We start from the raw sequence: 21,597 nt of genomic DNA, 5'->3' as shown, positions 1-21,597 counted from the left end.
TAAAAATTAATGTTCATAGAGCGGTATTAGTCCGATGTCATCTTCAGATGTGGAAAACACATCTTTGAAATTCCATAATAATTCGCATAATTTCTTCTTGAGTTCCAGGTCAGTAATATGATCCATCTTGAATTTTTTTAATTGCGATTTGGTTAGGGGGTATTTGTTAATTGAGGTTTCAATGCCGTTAACTAGGTTTCTTCTGGAATTTTCCCATCTATCTAAATCATTCTCCGATATAAAATGGATTTGAACTAAACATGTTCCCTTTTTTATCGTAACTGTATCATTTTTATTGTTATTAGTTACCCAAATAAAACCTTCTCCTTTGTCGTAAGATATAATTTTTTCTTCACATTACAGATTTTCAGGAATTTCATTTGACGGGATCGCAAGCCATATTCCGGATTTGCTATCCACTGGTTCAATCATCTGTGATATTTGAATTCTTTGCATTGTCCTGGGAAGGATTTTTGTTTTCCGTATTGCGAATCCATAATATTTTTCTTTATTTTCATTGCCTATTAAATTTAGACTGGCGCTAACCGCCAATAACCTTGGCTGCGCCTGAACCGCATTGGGGTTCACTACTTTTTTCCATAATTCCACTATTTCCTTGATTTCGACCTATACTGTCGCATATCTCCTATTTTTATTTTTGCAGATTCAATCCACTTATGATTTAAATTTACTTCATTTCTGCAATGTCTCTCGGAATAAGAAAGTGAATTTCTGGTTGCGCCACGTCCTTTTTGTAACGAGACATAAGGTTCAAAAGATTGTGACATTATACCACCAGAAATTTTATTTATTGTTACATTCTCTTCGTAACCTCTGCTATGATTGCTTAGAGTGGGGGAAGGGGTTTTAGCCGGGTACACAAGCCTTTCGTTTGCCACTTCTAATAATATTTTATTTGACCTTAAAAAATTTGCGCCGATAATTGCCTCATATGGAAAGTTATTGCATATTATAAAATTTGTCGGAGTAATTCTATTATCCCTTTTCACGTCTAGGCGGATTGAACCTTTTGCATCCAATTTATGCCCTTGCACGCTAGTTAAATTTGGATTATTAAACTACTTTCGTCGCCTAATATGCGGAGGCAACTTATTAAATAGGCATGAGTTTATGATATTAACGGTTGCACCAGGGTCGACCAATGCCTTAAAGTAAACATTTGCCACACAAAAATCATTAAATATAGGTAACGTATTATTACTATCACTACAGGACGGTACTATTATTGGGTTGGACCTATAAAATATTCTGGGCCCCATCTGGGTCCAATTTATTCTTCTGAGGGGCCTGACACGTCTCCCTGTGGATTTACTTCATACGTTGGTGTCTGCATTAGAGATTCAGATATGTCCATGGAATCTCTAACCAAATGATTTACATTTGTTTGCCAATTTTGCCATGTATTATTACGATAGTTTGAATCTCTTGCGACAGTTTGCCGTCGGCTTGAAAAATTTGCACTTCCTGTCGGCAAATTTTCTGGATTTTTATATACCATTCTCGCATTATATTGGCTTTGGCGACTATTTGGGTTTTCAAAGCGATAATTATTTTGTCTATTGGGGGGAGGGTTATACAAACTATGTTGGTACGTATTGTAAGGAACTGGCGGGCACAGTCTTCCTTGGTTATAGCCTTGTGCACCACTGGCGCTAAGATTTGTTCTCCCGAACAAATGGTTGCCATAATATTGTGTATTACCAATGGCATTTCTTGGTGCCGTTATGTTTCTATTCCTAAAGCGGCACTATTTCGCGATATGCCCAACACGATTACAAATATAGCATCTTATTATTGTGGGGTTATTTTCATAACTGATTGGTTTGACGGACTGAAAACGTACTGTTTTCTGCCTAGCGGGTTCTTGCGTTTTATTTCCTTGTAACACTGGGGAATTATCCCTTGAAAAGAAATTTGGAGAATTCTGATCGCCCTTGAAGGTCAGGCTTGCATTTGATTCACCTAGGCTATTTATTTTTGTTTTATTGTGATTTGCCACGATCATATCAGTTTCGATCATTCACCCTACCTCCTGAACTGCAAGGTCCAACGTTTGGATGTTTTTGGATATTATCATTCTATATAATTTTGGGGGAAGTCCTTGCAAAAAGGCGTGTAGTATGATTTTTTCATACAAGTCTCCTGAACCTTTTCCGAACTTTTCTTCTACTGAGATTCGTATGTTATGTAAATATTCTTGTATATTCTGTGTATGGTCAAAGCATACTATTCCGTGTTTTAATTTATTAGTTGAACTAGTTTCGATGAATCTATCTTTGAATGCCGTTAACAATTTATCTGTTGTATTTATTGGCAAACTGTTATTTTCTCCTACAGTATTTTTAATTTGCTTTAGGAAGGTTAATGCCTGTCCTCTTAATCTTAGTAGTAGCATACTTACTAACGTTTTTAGCTCTGTTTTTGTTAATTCTACGAATTGGGCCAATTGTATATTAAATTCGTCGACATCTGTTTGTCCATCATATTGTGGAATGGACTTTGTTATCTCTACATTTTCTGCGACCAATTTTTGCGCAATTAATAAGTCACTTAATTCTTTTGCCTTCTTTGCGTTTTAAATATTTATATCCTCTTTACAGAATTATACGCTTAAATAAATCTCCTTCACTTAACCTATTTGGGGGAGGCTATTATCTCCTATGAGATTTTCTAAAAGGGTTTCCCTATTATAACTTAGCGGTTATAGGCTTAGACACTTTTTCTTATAAGTCTGTATCTTTCAAACGGTTTAAATTTAAATTAAAAATTATGTAGCCTAACTAGTTCGTATGTTTTCTTCCAAGCTTTCCGACCGTGTCAGATCTAACGGGGGGAATTTCGCAATTGGGCCAACTGTAATGGGAGTAAGATAAATAGGTGACCGCGCCCCTCTCTTTGAGAGAAAATAAATTATGTAACCAAAGTAAGTTAGAAGTTCTCCAACCATCAATACAGAAGTGTAACCTCGTTTCCTCAAGTTATCTCCCTGTCAATTACCTCTAATGTTATGTAGAAATCAGATTCCTGGGAACGTTACCAATGGAGTACAATTGAATTAGTTATCTACTGTGCGGTGGTAGATACAGACACATAAATAAAAACAACACAAATAGAAAAGTAATAGTTTTATTGAGACTTACATTTAGGTGTACAACAGTGTTTCACTTCAACAGACGACAATAGAGGCAGATATAATAATGACCAAATCTCTACAATGACTGCATAATAGTAATGCCTGGGTTCTGAATACTTGATGCCTAATAATCCCAAAAACACTTTTACTACACTTTTAAAACATAGTTTTGATTCTGAGCACTAAGAGCTATTTCACGATTGGCCCAAATCCTGTGGAGGGGCCCGCCACCTTTTCATTATGTTGACAAACTAAATTCTTTATGCTAACTGCGTGTCTAATAAGTTTACTTTTAATATTTTGGTCATTAAACTTTTCACATTCCTGTGTTAACTTGAAACTTTCTATGTTACTTGAATCTACTTTGTATAAAACATTGTCTCGTGATTTTTTGTCATGTATTTTTGCGGGTTTCAAGCTATCTTCTTTAATTAATACCGTCATCCGGTCGGTAGCTTTTCCATATTTCACATCTGTCGGTCTGTATGACAAAAAGTGTGGAATGCACGCGAAGCATTACAAAGTACTCTAGAATTTATCAAGTATCAAGTTTTTCGCGAATATAATCATCCGTTTTTTGTACTTTAAAGGGATGTTTTGGCTGAGCATAAAATGTGGTTTCTCTTTGGTTGATTGAGAATTTAAACTCAAGTTCGAAACGGGATTTAAACTTAATTAGGGGGGAGTTTAATTTACATCGGAAGTATATTTAGAACGAAATAATTTTATTTTATTTTGAAGGATTTGGAAACAATTTTATTTTTTAAATATATCACATATTATTTACGGTACAGGTCACACAAGCAATATCATAGGCAGCATCACTCTATAACTACTAGAAATTGCATTGAAACTTGCAAAGGAGCTAACTCAATTCAAAATTAAAAGTTATAGTGCCGTTTTAAGAGTAAAAAGAGATTAGAGGGCAAGCAGACCCTCTCTCCAGGCCATTCATTTTCCAAAAACATTCAGTCAAAATGTTGAGACGGCTATTTTGTTCAGCATAGTAGAACGGTCCAGCAACTATGTCCTTAGGGATCTTGGGCCAGTCAACCCCCCATAATTATGCAATTGGCCCATTATGCTTTAAAAATAAATGTTGGTTTAAGACTAAATCAAAACGCATTGTGTTTATGGTGACCAATAAGTTACCTCAGTAATATATTGAGAACGACTGGGGGTATTAAGTTGAAACTTTCGGGGCTACTACTATTACTACTTCTACTCTTGCAAGTTAAATAAACAAAAAAGAGTAAGTGCATCCAGGTTGTCAAAGAGCTTAGATGGAATCATTTTGGAATTATATAAAGTTTTGTCTCAGGATTACAAATTGTTGAAACAATTTCTCCAACATACAAATAGCAAGCCAAACTATGAATTCTTATAGAAAAAACCGAAAAGATATAAAAAAAATCCACGAAAATACAATTTCAATAAAAAACAAACAGAAATTAATTTAAAAACTTTTTCCACAGAATACATTTTTCAAAGAAAAGTTAAGAGCTCCATTAAGCCAAAAACGACCTTAAAACTACAACAAGTCACTATTAATAGATAAATAAAACTCAAAACGAACAGAAATTACAATAAATAGCCGGGTCAAACTCAAAACAAGCAGAAATTAATATGAGGAGGGCTCAGTATATGTCAATTAAACAAACTGACAATCCACGGTCATTTTTTTATTTTTTTTTCTGTAAAGCACAATTATGTTCTGATCTTGAGAAGGCACGGGGGCTATCAGCCCTACTCATGTTAAGTTTTGCTCGTTTTGACTTTGACTCGGCTTTGTTGTAATTTCTGTTCGTTTTGGGTTTTATTTATTTATTGATAGTGATTTGTAGTAATTTTACGCTTGGAAGATAATTTGACTTTATTTCTGCTCATTTTAGGCTTAATAGAGCTCTTTAATTTTTTTTGAAAAACTTATTTTGTGGAAAATGTTTTTTAAAATTAATCACAAAGAAACGACAATACTGGCAGACAAAAATTCGATGGATATTAAAAAAGATATTATGCGGGGATTTTAACTTTTTTTTAATTTGTATCATTAATTTATATTTAATTTATGCCTTTAATTTATTACATGACTTTGATATATTATATTAATTTCAAATCAATTTATTATGACTATTTCATTTTCTTTTTTTTCACGTTGTGGACTAAAAATATTCAAGCATGTTTTATTTCAAAATTGGTTATTTGCTTCGAACGCCTGCATAATTAGTTAAAAACTGGAGTTTGAAAGAACAAATTTTTATTACCGTACTTTGATGCCTCAAAAATATTTCTTTTTACAAATAACTGAGGTTTCATAGCCGACAAAAGGAACAAATTTAAATTTCCAGTTATCTAATAACCATTCTTCAGTTATAGATATTTTTTGTATTTATTTTCTTATAAGAAATTCATTTCGATTTTCAAACTGCGTTCAACAGAGAACAATAACTGCGCTTATTTAATAAGTTGCTGCAATAATTGTAATTAATTGCAATTAATTTTGTTGAACTTGGGGTGAATCAATGCACATTTTATTTTCACCAACCCTACTTTCAATAGGGCTATTGCAATTACTTTGCGTGATTTTTTTGGCTTTAGACAGTTAATTTCCTTCCTTTGAATAGCGTTCAATAGGGCGTTTTGAAACCTGTTGAAATAATTGTTTACTTTTTGTACGCCAGAGTTTAATAGGTAGTAATTTTTCCCGTTCTAGGTAGAACATTGTAGATTTATATAGATCTTCCTATTAGAAGACGCTCTAGCATTGCCTATAGTAAGCATTGCATGTTGTAGGTAGTAAGCACTGCAGCAAGCATTTGAGAGAGGGTCATAAGCATTCAGTGTACTACTTTTTTTTGTGTGTTATTTTACAAAATAAAGAGATGGGGAAGACAAGGTTGTTGTTCATTTTCAGTTTTTTATTGAAGATAACAGGTATTTTCTGAAAATCTTACGGTGGAGAGGACATCTGCTCCACTCGCTTGCCAAATGGACTCAATTGTATCTCTCCACTTCCTTAAAACCTTTTCTATATTTATTTCAAGACTCATAAAAATTTAGAAAATTAGGGCATACAAAAGTACTTTTTAGGACATCAAGCTCGTTCCTCCCCCTAAACAATGACTCAATGGCTCTCCTTGATGATAGTCGATGCGTGATTTTGCATCACTGCATGTAATTTGATCCAATATCAAGTGAATCAACTTGCTTTATTGAAGCTTTAAAAGGAATGTCTGTACTAACCATTTACTTTGTAAGAACTATACGGCTCTTTAGAAACAAATAAGTCACCAGGCGGTATTACTACCTCTGAAGCTAGAAAACTCAACATTTAGGTTTTCGGTAATTTTAAATCGGCTATCTCAGAATTTTCAAATTCTGTGCCATTCAGTTTTTTCTGATGAAATGACATTTCCTGTGGCATAATATTTCTTGCTTCTTAAAAAGGGCGCTATAAACTTTTTATTTCCACTCGATTGAGCCCTCTAAAAAAAGCAGTTTGAAAATTTTGGTAAAATTACAAAAATACTTTGTACCGAGCGGCTCGAAGTCACGAAAGAAGATAGAGTGGATTAGCAACCAGACGTTTGAAATAATTGAGCAGAGACGGCGAGCGAGATTACGAGGAGATATGACACTCTACAGACAGCTCAACAAACTACGCAACTCCTTGCTCCACAAGGACAAGAAAGACTTTATTGCGGGTAAAGCTGCTGAGCTCGAGTAAGCTGCCCAAAAGAAAGACATTGGCACAACATTCAAGATCCTCTACGAGCTTACTGGCCAACATGCCATGACGTCCACAAGCCTGAAAGCAGCGAATGGAGAAACTACATATGATCAGTCTCAATGTGTTGGTCCTGGGAGAAATACTTTAATAAGCTGCTAAACTCAGATCCACCCGACTGCATTGACCCAGGGCTTGTTGCCGCTGCTGCAAAAGCTACCCTTGCCCACGACGACGCCAAATTTTCTCCTGAGGACATTAAGTCGGCAGTGATAAAACTGAAAAATATTAAAGGAGCTGGCACCTGTGGCATAGATTCAGAGCTACTTACAACGGGCGGCCCTGTAATGATACTTTGGCTGCAGATGGTGTTCAGCGTAATTGCACTGAAGTCATACTGTCAGACTGGGAGAAAGGAATAATCGTGCCAGTGTTTAAGAGCAAGGACAGCAAGACGGATTGCAAGGTTAACGGGTGAACCTTGGTGTCACCCTACTCTCTGTTCCTGGAAAGCTGTTTGCAATGCTCCTGTTGGAAAGTGCAATTATTTTCCTACATGTTTTGCGCCGCCCTCAACAACCCGGATTCATGCCAGGAATATTGACAACTGAACAGGTTCATACTGTCAGACAGATCGTTATAAAGACACTGGAATTCAGCAAGAAGGCTTACATAGCTTTCATTGACTTCCGTTCTGCCTTTGACACTGTTGACAGGCAGTCCCTTTGGCTAATCCTCAAAGCTGCGGGCCTACCAACAAAGAGAGTCAGTCATTTAAAGAACTCTACAGCAGCAAACAAAGCACCGTCCTTGTTAACGGGAAACTTTCTTCTTCCTTCTCCATCAAAAATGGTGTACGACAAGGATGCGCTGCTGCACCTGACCTGTTTAACTGTATCACCGACCACATTTTGAACGAGACACACCGTGTCCACCCTTTTGGCCTAAGTTGTGCTCGGAGGACTTTGTCTGATGTTGACTTTGCTGACGATGTAGCCGTCCTTAGCAAAAATTTCGACGAACTCTACAGCAGCACAGAAAGTGCCGTCCTTGTTAACGGGAAGCTTTCTTCTTCCTTCCCCATCAAGAATGGTGTACGACAAGGATGCACTGCTTCACCTGAGCTGTTTAACTGCGTCATTGACCACATTTTGAACGAGATACACCTTGTCTACCATTTTGGCATTAGTTATGCTGGGAGGAATTTGTCTGATGTTGACTTTTCCGACGATTTAGCCGTCCTTAGCGAAAATCTCGACCAACTTAAGTCTGCACTCAAGACGCTCTCCTCAACTGCCTCCGGAGTTGAGCTGCAAATCAACTGGAAGAAAACGACGATCATGCCCATAGAACAGACTGCATCGGTATCACCCTTAACTGTTGCGATCAAAGGCCAAGCTGTTGAAGTGGTAAGGCAGTTCACTCATCTCAGATCAACTATATCATCAAATGGCACAATCAAATGGCACACTTGACACTGAAATCTCTGCCAGATTAGCCAAGGCAAACTCTGTATTAGGACGGCTCCTGAGAGCAGTCTTCCACAAACCGAAAATTAGACGCCCTACAAAAGCCCGTATCTACAACGCTACAGTCTCAAGCATTATGCTGTACTCTTCTGAGACATGGCCGATATCCCAGACACAGCTAATAAAGGTAGATACAATCCAAACTATACACCTGTGTCGAGTTGAAGGCTTCAAATGGTATGACAAGATCCGCAATACTGATATTCCGAGGACCTACAAGTTAGTGAACCTCTCCACCCAAGTAGAAGCTCGTTCTCTAAGACGGTACGGTGACTTACTCCACCTTCCACCAACTACCCTTGAAAGGATCATATCGGAATTCAATACCTCGATTGTCTGGAAACGTCTTCGAGGGAGGCCGTGCCTCAGATGGGCTGACGTTATAAATCAACGCCTCCTCAACCACAACATCGACCCAAATGAGGCCCCATCCGTATCCCAGAACAGGGCTGCTTGGAGAAGACTGACAGTGCTGTCAACCAGTTACCTCTACGCTGGCGACCCTGCTGAGCAAGAGCGTGAAGTCAAGTAAGTCAAATAAAGCCCTTAAAACCCTAAAATCCTCTTTGGTTCGAAGCTGATAAATTTCTTTTGAGCCAATGGGAATGGAAAAATATCTCGGGAATCTGTAATTACTGCTCAAAAGTGACTGCAGCACCACACTACCTGCAGCTACCACAGCCATTCACGCTCTTCCTCCATCCCAGTCTATTCAAAGCAGTCCTCGTTACGCCCTTCAAAAATTTTCGAATTTCCATTAAATCCTTTCTTACGACTGTCTCCAACTGCATTCAATGACGACCTACTTTTCATTTGGTCAAAGATGGTAGGTCAAAAAGCCCAATCTTTGGTTATGTGTAATCCTTCATACGCAGGACAAGTTTATTTGAAACAACCTAGTTTCGATGCTCCCAAAGCCAATTTTGGGGAAAAAACTTAGTTTTTTCTCACTACTTAAAAAGGGCAGGAAAATCACACTTCCTATAATCTGTAGGTATTCAGGTTTACGCTAATGAAATGGACTAAAAAACAATCATCAAACAAAAAACACTTGAAAAACTGCAGTTAATTTACAACAAAAAGTTCCCACAAAGGTTCAGACATTTCTATTTTCATTTATATTAATGTTGTACTGCCCAAATTAAGAAAAACTTAGTTGCAGTTTTTCAGTTCTGGTAATAGCGGGTGCTAAATAAAAAAAAAGAAACTCTTCGAAAAAATAATAGAAAGAAGCTAAAACCACATGGCACCAAATAGTTTAAAAACATGTAGCTTTCTTTTGAAAGTGTAGTTGTTTCCGGAAATCAATATATTATTAATGTTTAAATATTTATGGAAAAAACGTGTTTTCAAATATAACTAAATAATTTCAACTGAAAATTATAAAGGTTTTTACTTTTATAACTTTAATAAATCAAGTAATATTAACATTTTGATTACTAAATATCAGTATATGTATATTAAACTGACAATGCACATTCATTTGTATTATTTCAGTAAAGTGCAAATTTTGTTCTGGCCTTGGGAAGGCATAGGGGTTTTGCGCCCAACTTATGTTAATTTCTGCTCGTTTTGAGTTTGACTCGATTATTTATTGTAATTTCTGTTCGTTTTGGGTTTCATATATTTATTGATGCTGATTTGTGGTAGTTTCACGCTTGGTAGATTATTTGATTTTATTTTTGCTCGTTTTTCGTTTAATGGATTTCTTTACTTTTCTTTGAAAAACTTTTTTTGTGGAAAATTTCTTTTTAATTAATTTCTGTTCGTTTTATATTGACATAGTTTTTTCAGGGAAAAAGAAAATATTACTTTAAATCTTTTCGTTTTTTAAGACTTTATAGTTTGGCCTGCTATTTGTATGCTGGAGAAAAATTTCAGCAATTTTTAACAAAATACACCCTTTTAAAAATCTGGACACAAATAGTACTGTTTAATTTAGTTTCATACCTCCTCTAGTTGACTTGAAGAGCTTGAAGAAAACCTGATACCATTCGCAAAAAAATCTGTTTACTTTCTTTGATAGCTTGGATACACTTACGCCATTTTGATTTGGTTAAGAGCAAGAGCAGCCCCGAAAGTTTGAACCTAATACCCTCAGTCATTCTTGGGATACTGCTGAGATGCCTTATTGGTCATTAGCATTATCACAGTGCATTTTGATTTAATCTTAAGTCAAGATTTATTTTTTACACACAATAAGAAAATGGGAGTGTGGGCGTAGAAGGAGGATTAGTTGCCCTCCAATCACTTTCGACTACTAAATGGGCACCAGCACTCTCTATTTTCAATCGAATGAGCCCTTTTTGAAGTTCCCACGACAACTCCTTCGATACGAAGTGCCCTAGTCTAAACAACAACAACAACAACAAAAAATAATACATTATACCCACATCGATCTTTATTATAAAAATGTCAAGCCTTCCAATCACTTTCGACTATTAAAAAGGGCACTAGGCCTTTCGATTTTCAATCGTAGGAGCCCTTTTGGAAACGACAACGCTTTCTATAAACACCGTATATGCCCCCTGGGCATAAATTACAACCCTTATCCTAAGGTCTGTTAGGGTGGTTGTCATCCTCTAAAACTGAATTTCCAGAACTTTCGTCAAACGTTAAACAAAATGGCTATCTCAAAATTTTGATTGGATGCGTTTTGGGAAATGGTGGGCGTGAGAGGGGCGATAGTCGCTCTCCAATCATTTTCAACTATTAAAAATGGGCCTAGCCCTTTCAATTTCCAATCAAATGAGCCCTTTTGAAGTTTCTACGACCAAACTTTCAATAAAAGTCTTATATGCCCCCAGGTCATAACTTACAACCCTTGCTCTGAGTGCTGGGGGGGGGGGTTCATTCTCAAAGATCTAGAACTCTCTAGAGAGTTCCAGAACTCTCTACTACGTTGAACAAAATGGGTATCTGAAAATTTTGATTGGATGTATTCGGAGGAGTGATGGGCGTGAGAGGGGGGTTAGTTACACTCCAATCACTTTCGACTATTATAAAGGGCACTATTCCTTTCAATTTCGAATTGAATGAGCCCCTTTTGAAGTTTTACGACAACTCTATCAAACCTTATATGCCCCCAAGGCAGAACTAACAACCTTTGCCCTTGGGGCTTTGGGGGGTTTGTCATCCTTAAATACGTAATTTCCAGAACTTTCAACTACGTTGAACAAAATAGCTATCTCTAAACTTTGATTGAATGTTTTTGGGGAAATGGTGGGCATAAGAGGGGGGTTAATTTCTCTCCACTCATTTTCGACTATTAAAAAAGGATAATTTCAATTTCCAATCAAATGAGCCCTTTTTTGAAATATCTATAACAACTTTATATATAAACGTTATATGCCCCCAGGGCATAACTTACAACCCTTGCACTGAGGGCTCTGAGGGGGTTATCATCCTAAAAGACCTAATTTCAAGAACTTTCAACTACGTTGAACAAAATGGATATCTCAAAATTTTAATTAGATGTGTTTGGGAAAATGGTGAGCGTGAGAGGGGCGTTAGTCACTCTTCAATCACTTTCAACTTTTAAAAAAGACGCTAGCCCTTTCAATTTCCAATTGAATGAGCCCTTTTGAAGTTTGTACGCTTTCAATTAAAACCTTATATGCCTTCAGGGCATAACTTACAACCTTTGCCCTGAGGGCTCTAGGGGGGGGTTGTTTTCCTTAAAGACTTAATTTCCAAAAATTATAACTACGTTGAATAAAATGGCTATCTAAATTATTGATTGGATGTGTTTGGAGAAAAGATGGGCGTGAGGGGGGGGGGGGTTAGTTGCCCTCAAATCACTTTCGACTATTAAAAGGGCACTGGCCCTTTGAATTTCCAATCGAATGAGCCCCTTTTCAAGTTTCTACGACAAAGATTCCAATAAAACCTTATATGCCCCAAGGGCATAACTTATAACCCTTGCGCTGAAGACTGTGGGGGAGTGTCCTGCTCAACGGTATAATTTCCTGAGCTTAGAACTGCTTGGAACAAAATGGCTATCACAAAATCTTTATTTAATGTGCTTGGGGAAATAGTGGGAGTGAAAGGGATGTTAGTTGCTTTCCAATCACTTTCGACTATGAAAAAGCGCACTAGCCATTTCAATTTCCAATCGAATGAGCCCTTTTTGAAGTTTCTACGACAACGCGTTATATAAAAACCTTATATACCCCCTGGGCATAATTTACAACCCTTTCCCTGAGAGCTGTGGGGGGGGGGGGGGAGGGGTTCATAATCAAAGACCTAATTTCCAGAACTTAAAACTACGTTGAATAAAATCTCAAAGTTTTGATTAGATGTGTTTGGGGAAAAGGTGGGCGTGAGAGGCGCGTTAGTTGCCCTCTCTACACTTTCGACTATTAAAAAGGGTGCTAGCCCTTTGAATCTCCAATCGAATGAGTCTTTTTTGAAGTTTCTACGACAACGCCTTCTATAAAAAACCTTATATACCCCCAGGGCATAACTTACAACCCTTGACCTGAGGGCTGTGAGGGGGTTGTCATCCTCAAAGACATAATTTCCGGTGGGCGTGGAAGGGGTGTTAGTCGCCTTCCAATCACTTTTGACTATTAAAAACGGCACAAGCCACTTCAACTTCCAATTGAATGAACCCGTTTCGAAGTTTCTACGACATCTTCTTCAATACGAAGTGCCCTGCTCTAAAGGAAAAAATTAATAAATAATACATTGTTTCAACATCGTTCTTATATGCCCCCCAGTAATAAAAAAACCCCTTGCCCTGAGGGTTGTGGGGTAGTGTCCTCCTCTTTACTTCGTCCCCGTTTCTTGTCTCGTTGTCGAGTGTCCCCTTTCCTTACTTAGGCAGCGCGATCGCGCTGCCTATGATTTATACACCAATTTTCTATATAAGCCTTATATCCCCCCAGGGTATAACTTACAACACCTGCAATGAGGGCTCTGAGGGGGTTATCATCCTAAAAGACCTAATTTCCAGAACGTTCAACTACTTTGAACAAAATGGATATCTCAAAAGTTTGATTGGATGTGTTTGAGTAAACACAGTCGCTATCCAATCACTTTCAAGTATTCAAAAAGGCACTAGCCCTTTCAATTTCCAATTGAATGAGCCCTTTTGAAGTTTCTACGACAACGCTTTCAATCAAAACTGTATATGCCCCCAGGGCATAACTTACAACCCTTGCCCTGAGGGCTGTGGGGGAGGGGTTTTCATCCTTAACGACCTAATTTCCAAAACTGTCAACTACGTTGAATAAAATTGCTATCTAAAAATTTTGATTGGATGTGTTTGGGGAAAAGGTGGGCGTGAGAGGGGAATAAGTTCCCCTCAAATCACTCTCGACTATTAAAAGGGTACTAGCCCTTTGAATTTCAAATCGAATGGACCGGTTTTCAAGTTTCTACGACAAAGATTTCAATAAAAACCTTATATTCCCCCAGTGCATAACTTATAATCCTTGCCCTGAGGGTTTTGGGGAAGTGTCCTCATCAAAAATATATTTTCTATCTGGAAATCAGCTACGCTCAACAAAACGGCTATCTAAAATTTTTTATTGGATGTGTTTGGGGGAATGATGGGCGTGGGGGGGGGGGAGGCTAGTTGTCCTCCAATCACTTTCGACTATTAAAAAGGGCACTAGCCATTTGAATTTTCAATCGAATGAGCTTTTTTTGAAGTTTGTACTACAACGCCTTCTTTAAAAACCTTATATGCCCCAAGGGCATAACTTAAAACCCTTGCCATGAGTGCTTTGGGGAAGTTTCCTCCTCAAAAACATATTTTCTATGTGGAAATCAACTACGCTGAACACAATTGCTATCTCAAAATTTTGATTGGATGTGTTTGGGGGAATGATGGGCGTGGGGGGGGCTAGTTGCCCTCCCTTTACTTTCGACTATTAAAAAGGGCACTAGCCACTCCAATTTCCAATCGAATGAGCCCTTTTCGAAGTTTCTACGAATACTCCTTTTTTCTACGACAACTCCTTCGATACGAAGTGTCCGGGTATGAAAAAAAAAGACATTGTGCCCACGTCGTTCTTTACCTAGGCTGCGCTAGCGCGCTGCCTATGATACTGATAAAGAAAAGCTTCAAGTACCCTGATATAACGTTTAGCTGACTTGTCAATTGCCTTTCTATTTATTTTGTGGTGTGATAATGTTTACCAATTATAAAATTATTGGTAGCACTAATACTTATAAAAGTTGTTTTTCCGTCGTTCTTACAAAATTGTTGGCAAAAAGTTGTTAGCGAATTTTTCTAACAACCAAATTGAGAGGAAATATTTGACAATCCTAAGCGCAAAATTCAAAAACTGGTCATCGACCAAAGCAGGATACCTAGTTTTGCGGTATCAACAGTTGTAAGAGACAAATGACCGCTAATATTCCTTGCAGTAATAATTTTTTTCTGGTTCCCTAATAATATCTTCAAAAATAGGGTACTATAGGGGGCTATGCCAAATTATCATTACCAAAGCTTTACTTTTTTGATTCAACGACCAATTAATAAGTTTCAAAAAATTATTAGCTTGGAAGCGAAATATCTCTGCTAGCCACCGCTCTAGTTTCCACGAGCTAACGGAAAATTACAAGAACTACAAAGAATTGTAGAAACTACAAATTTCATCGATATTAGTCTCGTATGGCATTCCAAATGACAGTGGGAGAGAAGCTAAAATTTTTAGCCAATATAGTTGAAGGCACGCAGTACTTAAGCCATGCTCAAATACTTCACCGACACTTAAGATCTGACAACGTCTCTTTTAAGATGAAAACGTCGATGGAACACTTTATTCGAAGGCACGAGAATTGATTGTAAATTCAGGGTTTTATAGTATAAGCTGTCTAAAAGAAGAAAATATCATCCGATATGCCTTTCAAGGCCTTTTCCGAACACAAAAATTGTATTGCAATTGCGAACAAGTTTTCTCATTCTGATGGGATTAGATATAGGCCTAAGTTTGCTTATTCATCTATATTTTTTTATCTTTATCTTTTATTTATTATTTATCTTTATTTATCCAGAAGTTGGCTTATTTTGTGGGTTTGTATATCTTTTGTGCTTATTTCTTAACAATTGTAGGATCATAATGCTAAGTAAAGCCAATTAAAACAACTGGCTAAAGCAATAAGCTTTTGTATTTCCCTTAGGACAATATCCAGTGCTATAAGGGGGGGGGATACATTTTCAGCACTAGCGATTACCATTTTCCGCAAGCATTGATGGGCGAATCGAACGGTATGTTCATCTTTTAGCTTTCAAATTTAAATAAAAGACTTAATTTACAAAATTGTTAACTGACGTTGTTAGTTTAGAATTGAAATATGGGAGAAAGCCTTAAAATAAGAAGTTTAAATAAAATTTGAAATCCGAAGTGATGGGTTTGTAAATTAGTATATAATTTCCTTTTGTACTCATAATTAAATATAGAAAAATTACCTTTTCTTCCAAAAATTCACTATTCGCTTTGAAAATTAAAGCAAGCTGAAAATACCATATAAGGGCAGTTACCAATCCATCTGAGAATGAAAGAATTTCCCTCAATGAGGATTTACGTGAGGTTGTCGGTTTTAAAGATTAGCAGAATATTGTAGTGACAAGAAACACTACAATATAAGACATCTCCAGTATGTTCCCGTAAACACTTCGTATTTGGAACTCTGTCAGTTAACACTAAGAAGTGTATTCGGAGATCTTTTAGCTATAACAAAGGGTTTGTGTGTCATTACCTGTCATTTTCGACCTAACCATCAATCACCTCGTCATTGAATCTGTTCAATGCTGAAAATGTTGATGTCAATTTCAAGTATGGCTACTATGAACAATTTCATCCTAAACAACCTTTGTTGGAAAATATACACTTTCAATTATTTTCAAATGAAGATTGTATCGTCGATTTATCATCTACATTTATTGACTTAAATATTTTGGTGAAGAAAAAGTCTGACAATCAAACTCCTATTGGATCCGACGGTATATCCTATTTAAACTGTATCCTACACAACTTGTTCAGACAAATTAATGCATTCATTAATGGAACATTGATGAGCACTAGCAATAATTTATGAAACTATGCAAGCTACATACAATTTATGTTGATGACTCCAAAGCCATACAAGGAGTTGAGAGGACAGACACTGGGTTATGAATATAGATCGAACGTTGGTACTGATGGTGAGTTAACTGCTGCAGTGACCAAACAGCATCATTTAGTTGGAAAATTAAATCATTAAATATTTAATATATGTCTCAATGGTTGCCTCCCAACGTTAAAATTGACATAAAGTTACAACTAGCTCCAGTCAGTTTGATTTTGAGAAAGCACCTGATGCAAATGTTAATCTCACTTCAGCAATTTTTCAAGTTCGAAACCAACAGGCTATGAGCTCTGTTGCATTGGCGGTGGAAAAACTGAGAGCTAATGGTAACAGTATCAAACTTTTTGTTTCCCATACGATCATTAATCAGCGTCATATTGCCACTGGTTCTTGCAGTTATACCGATTGGTCATTTATCAATGGAGAAATCCTCTGAAAACTTGCTTCGGCCTTTGTGAAGAGTGCTAGTGCCATTGGATCCTAGACCGCATCCCTCCACGATATTTTTTTCGGCTAATGTAGCCTTGTGTGCAAAGTGAATGGAATTCCCTTGCACACTTTATCATTTGATAAAAAATCCTACAGGATTCTATATGAATTGACTATGCAATACCTAGATCATGATTCAAAATTATTTAAAAATGGAATAACCATTTCAATTTTTTCAAAAAATCGTAGTGTAATTGCTTTAGACTTGTCAGGCACTCACGATATGAGTGTTGTTAGAAGTGGGAATGTACATTTAGAGTGTAAATTTGCCGATGCTTTGACTGAAAGTATTACATTAATATCACTGAGTTAATTTGAAACTTATTGGGAAATCACCCCCAATGGCAGCTTTCTACTAGACCAGCACCATGAACACAAATCAAATAATCAGCGTATTTAATATGGAGTCATACATTTCCAAATACAACTCTTATTGTATACCATCGGATTTCCTTGAAAAATTTCCAAGTGTTAACAATACTCCAATCATTGTTAATAGCGGTCCATCGAATGTAAAGACAGGTCATTGGCTATGCATCTTTCAAACAGAGAAGAATATAGAATTTTTTGATCCTCTTAGCCTATCATACAAATTCTGCACTCCACACTTCAACAATTTTATTGAAAGCAGTGGGAAAACTATCATTCAAAATCAGAAGAAAGTGCAGGATTTAACGACTAAAAGCTGTTGATTTCATGAACTATTGTATTTTATTTTCAGTGGTCGTGGCTATACTTACACCCAGTTTCTCAACATTTACGTTGACAATCCTCGTCTGAATGACTTCTTTGTGGAAAATATACTTTCATACCTGCATGATATTGATTTTAGTGCCCTACGAATAAAATGTTCTAAAAATGTATGTAAAATTGTTTATTAATAAAAATAATGTATACACATCAAAAATGAATTTTTCGTTTTATTTAGATTTTTTCTTCTACGTATAGTAAACTATCGAGAACAACTCTAATGATGGTGGATTGTCTGAATTCACTATATATTGATCTTGATGTGCTGCAATGTCAGGGTCACATTTTCTACAGCACTATGTAACTTCACTATTATTGTATCTCTTTGTACAGTCAATGATAATATTTTCATTCATATCGTAAAATTTACGTGTTTCAATTTGCTTATTTGAAGCAATATCACATATAGTGTCTTCAAATGGTGAATCACATTCTGTAAGAGCCAAATAAAAATAAGTAGCCTTATAGTCACAGTAGCCATTGTCTTCACAACGATGACGTTGAAACTAAACTCTTTTGTTATTCCAACAGTTGAATCGTAGACCTGATTCTTCCTCCCAAAAAAATTTAAAGCCGCGACGATACCAGTCTTAGAAATAAACTAAAATCTCGTTAAGGATTCTTTCAAATCATACCAGTATAGGTATTCTCCCACTGACCACATCTATCATAGTTACAATTGGAGCATAGGTGTCGTCTAGGGTGAAAGTCATAAATCTCTTCAAGGCATGAATTACAGCCTTTAATTTGTACTGCATATCCTCTATGCAATCTACACGAGTTGCATAATATACACTTTTCATGGTTTTCATCTGTGACAGTGCAACTTTCACAGGAAGACTGACTACCCAACGTATAAAAACATAGTAGAAAGGTATAGAACATTTTTTTTCACTGTTGACTGTCACACTGCCAAATAGAAACTAACTTGCGATCAAAAAGGAATGTTCTTTTTACTTCTAGAGAGAGGGAGAGAGAGAGAGAGAGAGAGTAATAGAGTGGTTCACACATCAAAATTAAATAAAACCCGCTTGGACTTTTTAAATTGTTGACTTCTTTGTTGCTCTAACGAAAAATCTTTCGGATGGAATGTTTAGGTAGTGTTGAATAGCAAACCCACATATGATTTTGATTTGCTTAGATTAGTTTGTCAACAAATTGAGTGACTGTATTTGACCCACAGCGTAAAAGCGTCATACAATAATTCAAAGAAGGAGATTCGTTTTTCATGATACCGTCAAGCATTCTTTGAGATAATATTTTCTTTTGCACTGATAACTTTTGAAACTGGTCATTTAGATTCAATCATATTTCCAAAGTCGCATGGTTCTGCATGATTTTGTCTCAAATCCAACCAATTCTTTTGTTCTTGACACTCATACTATAGATTATGAGCTAAACTAACTCATAGAAATTTTTTTTTTCTTTTCTATTTTTGGACACATTCTCATCTACTATTGGTTTCCAAGGGGAGGAGGAGTAAACGACTAACTAAAAATATCTAAACAAAAAAATCATCATAAAACATCTTATTGTCAGAAATGTAATAATTAAATAATATATTTTCACTCTTTTTTAACAAGATGCCCCGGTCCATTGTCCTAAATGTGCTTCATGATTGCATTCAATCGAAGTTCTAGTCTGGACATATTCATAATGTTCACTTTAGCTGAAAAGCATGATTGTTCTTCCAACTTAAATTTACTCAAAGATATGACATATCTATCCAACATACCATCCCGCTCAAATGTTAGCCAACAATCCTTTGCAATTTCCACTTCTATTTTGGGAACTCTATTCTTCATATCACTACTGTCAACTCTTTCAAGTTACAATAGTGTAAAACAACTCATTTCTAATGATAAAAGGTTTTTCTTACTTGAATCAATGTGAGTTAGTAAAATGTATTTGTGGAACTGTGATATTAACGTCATATCAAGTTTGTTATATCCAAACTCAAGGCCAAAGAAAATCAGTTATTTAAGAGTTCAGTGACTCAACATAGCCTTGGGACTATATCATTGCGCAACTAACACTCAAAACCAGAGCAATCAGTTATGTAAGGGTTCCGTGACTCAAGAGTGCCTCAGAGAATACCCTTATAGAGTTCGTTCAACCTCAAGAGTACCCTAGTGGATGGCCTCAAAAGTACCTTGGAAAAGGCGCCAAGGAACGTAAAGTACTCGAATTCATTATAAGCATTCTACTGGCCAAATACTATTTAAGGTCTAGATAAAAGATAAACTGTGGCTTGAGCTGTTCTTTGTAATTATATTAAATAAAAAAAAAAAAAACAGTTTTTTCAAATGAAATTAAGGAGCAACATTATAACTTAAAACAAGCAGAAATTATTACGTATATGAAGGCCGTTTTTCCCTTCCTCAATACCTCGCTCTTCACGCTAAAGTTTTTTAGTACTTTTAAAAAAGCGTCTTATTGTTCTAGTTAAACGGCCCTTGTGTTTCAGGAGTCAATTTTAATTGATTGGGAAAAATTGAAACTTAGCGTCAGGCGTCAAGAGAGAGTTATTGAAGAGGGGGCAACCCCCTTCATAGACATAATTATTTCTGTTCGTTTTAAGTTTTATTGTTGCTCCTTACTTTCGGTTGATAAAACTTGTTTTTCAATTCAATTTCTGATCGTTTTTAAAATAATGCCTGGAAATGTGGCCCCACCTCCATGGAGAAACCCCTTCTCCATGGAAATTTCCTCTAGACAATTCAATCCCGGTGAAAATTTACCCCGAACAATTACTCTTAACCACACTGCGCGTAAAATTGAGACGGAAAAGAGAAAGCAAGACCTATAGAAAGAATTTTGTATAATAATACTGGCAAATTCCTGCAGTGCATAATTTCCCCTGGCAATTCCACTCCCCGGAAACTACCCTCCCCATTCAAAATTCACCCGTGGAGAAACCCCCAGCATGAAATTTGTCTTTCCCTCACGCGAAAATGTATGCATGCATCCCAATAACAAATACTATACGTAAACGATGGACAAATGTTATAACTTAAATACCTATCCCCTGGGGCTGTGGGGGAGGGAGTCATGTTATACCAAAAGCATAGTTATTGAGCCTTTTAGCTATGATGAACAAAATGGATACCTCAAAATTTTGATCGGATGATTTTGGGTAAAAAGGGGCAGAGGACGGGGCCTAGTTGCCCTCCAATTTTTTATTCACTTTAAAAAAGCATTAGGACTTTTAATTTCCGTTCGAATGAGAAATCGCCCGATATTCTAGGACCACAGGGTCGATAAGATTACCCCTAGGAAAAAAATAAACAAATAAGCACGCATCCGTGATCTTGCAAAAAATACTAAGTTCAAAATTTTTGCAGATAGGCGCTTGAAACCTCTGCAGTAGGGTTTTCTGATACGCTAAATCTAATGGCGAGGCTTTCATTAAGATCACTTGAATTTTAGGGGGTGTTTTCTCCTTTTTTGAAAAATCCGGAAAATTTTCTCAGGCTCTTAACCTTTGATACATAGGACTAAACTTAATTATATTTACATATTTGAAATCAGCATAAAATGCTTATTCTTTTGATAAATTGTTTGGTATCAAAATTCGGTTTTATAGAGTTTCAGTTACTATTTAGCCGAATCACTCCTTGCTTACAGTTTGTTACCACGAACTGTCTGACTATTACCCAGTACTTTTGGGACGGGCCAGATTGCTTCGATTAAAAGTTTATTTATTAATATGTTTGTCTGTCTCTAAATCATATTAGTCCCATATTCTTATTGTATTCCTAGAGCAATAAATATGTAAATATATATATTCAAGAGTTTGTCCTCGTTGAAGACTCTGGAGAATCTTTGCCAAATTATTACTATCTAAATGAAAACGAATTTTATTA

General features: G+C 36.4%; 2 protein-coding genes across 2 annotated transcripts in view; one reads left to right on the top strand and one right to left on the bottom strand.

Annotated features, from left to right (window-relative positions):
- Positions 1 to 21,597, bottom strand: part of LOC148948330 (uncharacterized) — a 211,238-nt gene that overhangs the window by 180,420 nt on the left and 9,221 nt on the right. The window lies entirely within an intron of this gene.
- LOC148948331 (uncharacterized) lies at positions 7,004 to 8,356 on the top strand. Its single transcript, XM_089094892.1, has 2 exons — positions 7,004 to 7,225; positions 7,598 to 8,356. The coding sequence occupies exons 1-2, from the start codon at positions 7,004 to 7,006 to the stop codon at positions 8,354 to 8,356; spliced, it is 981 nt and encodes a 326-aa protein (XP_088951018.1).

Source organism: Artemia sp. Qi Xiang Cuo, chromosome 9 (assembly GCF_049724085.1).
Source record: "Artemia sp. Qi Xiang Cuo chromosome 9, ASM4972408v1, whole genome shotgun sequence".
NCBI classification, from domain to species: Eukaryota; Metazoa; Arthropoda; class Branchiopoda; order Anostraca; family Artemiidae; genus Artemia; species Artemia sp. Qi Xiang Cuo.
Note: the sequence above shows the minus strand (reverse complement) of the source record. Positions and strands in the feature narration are given on the sequence as shown.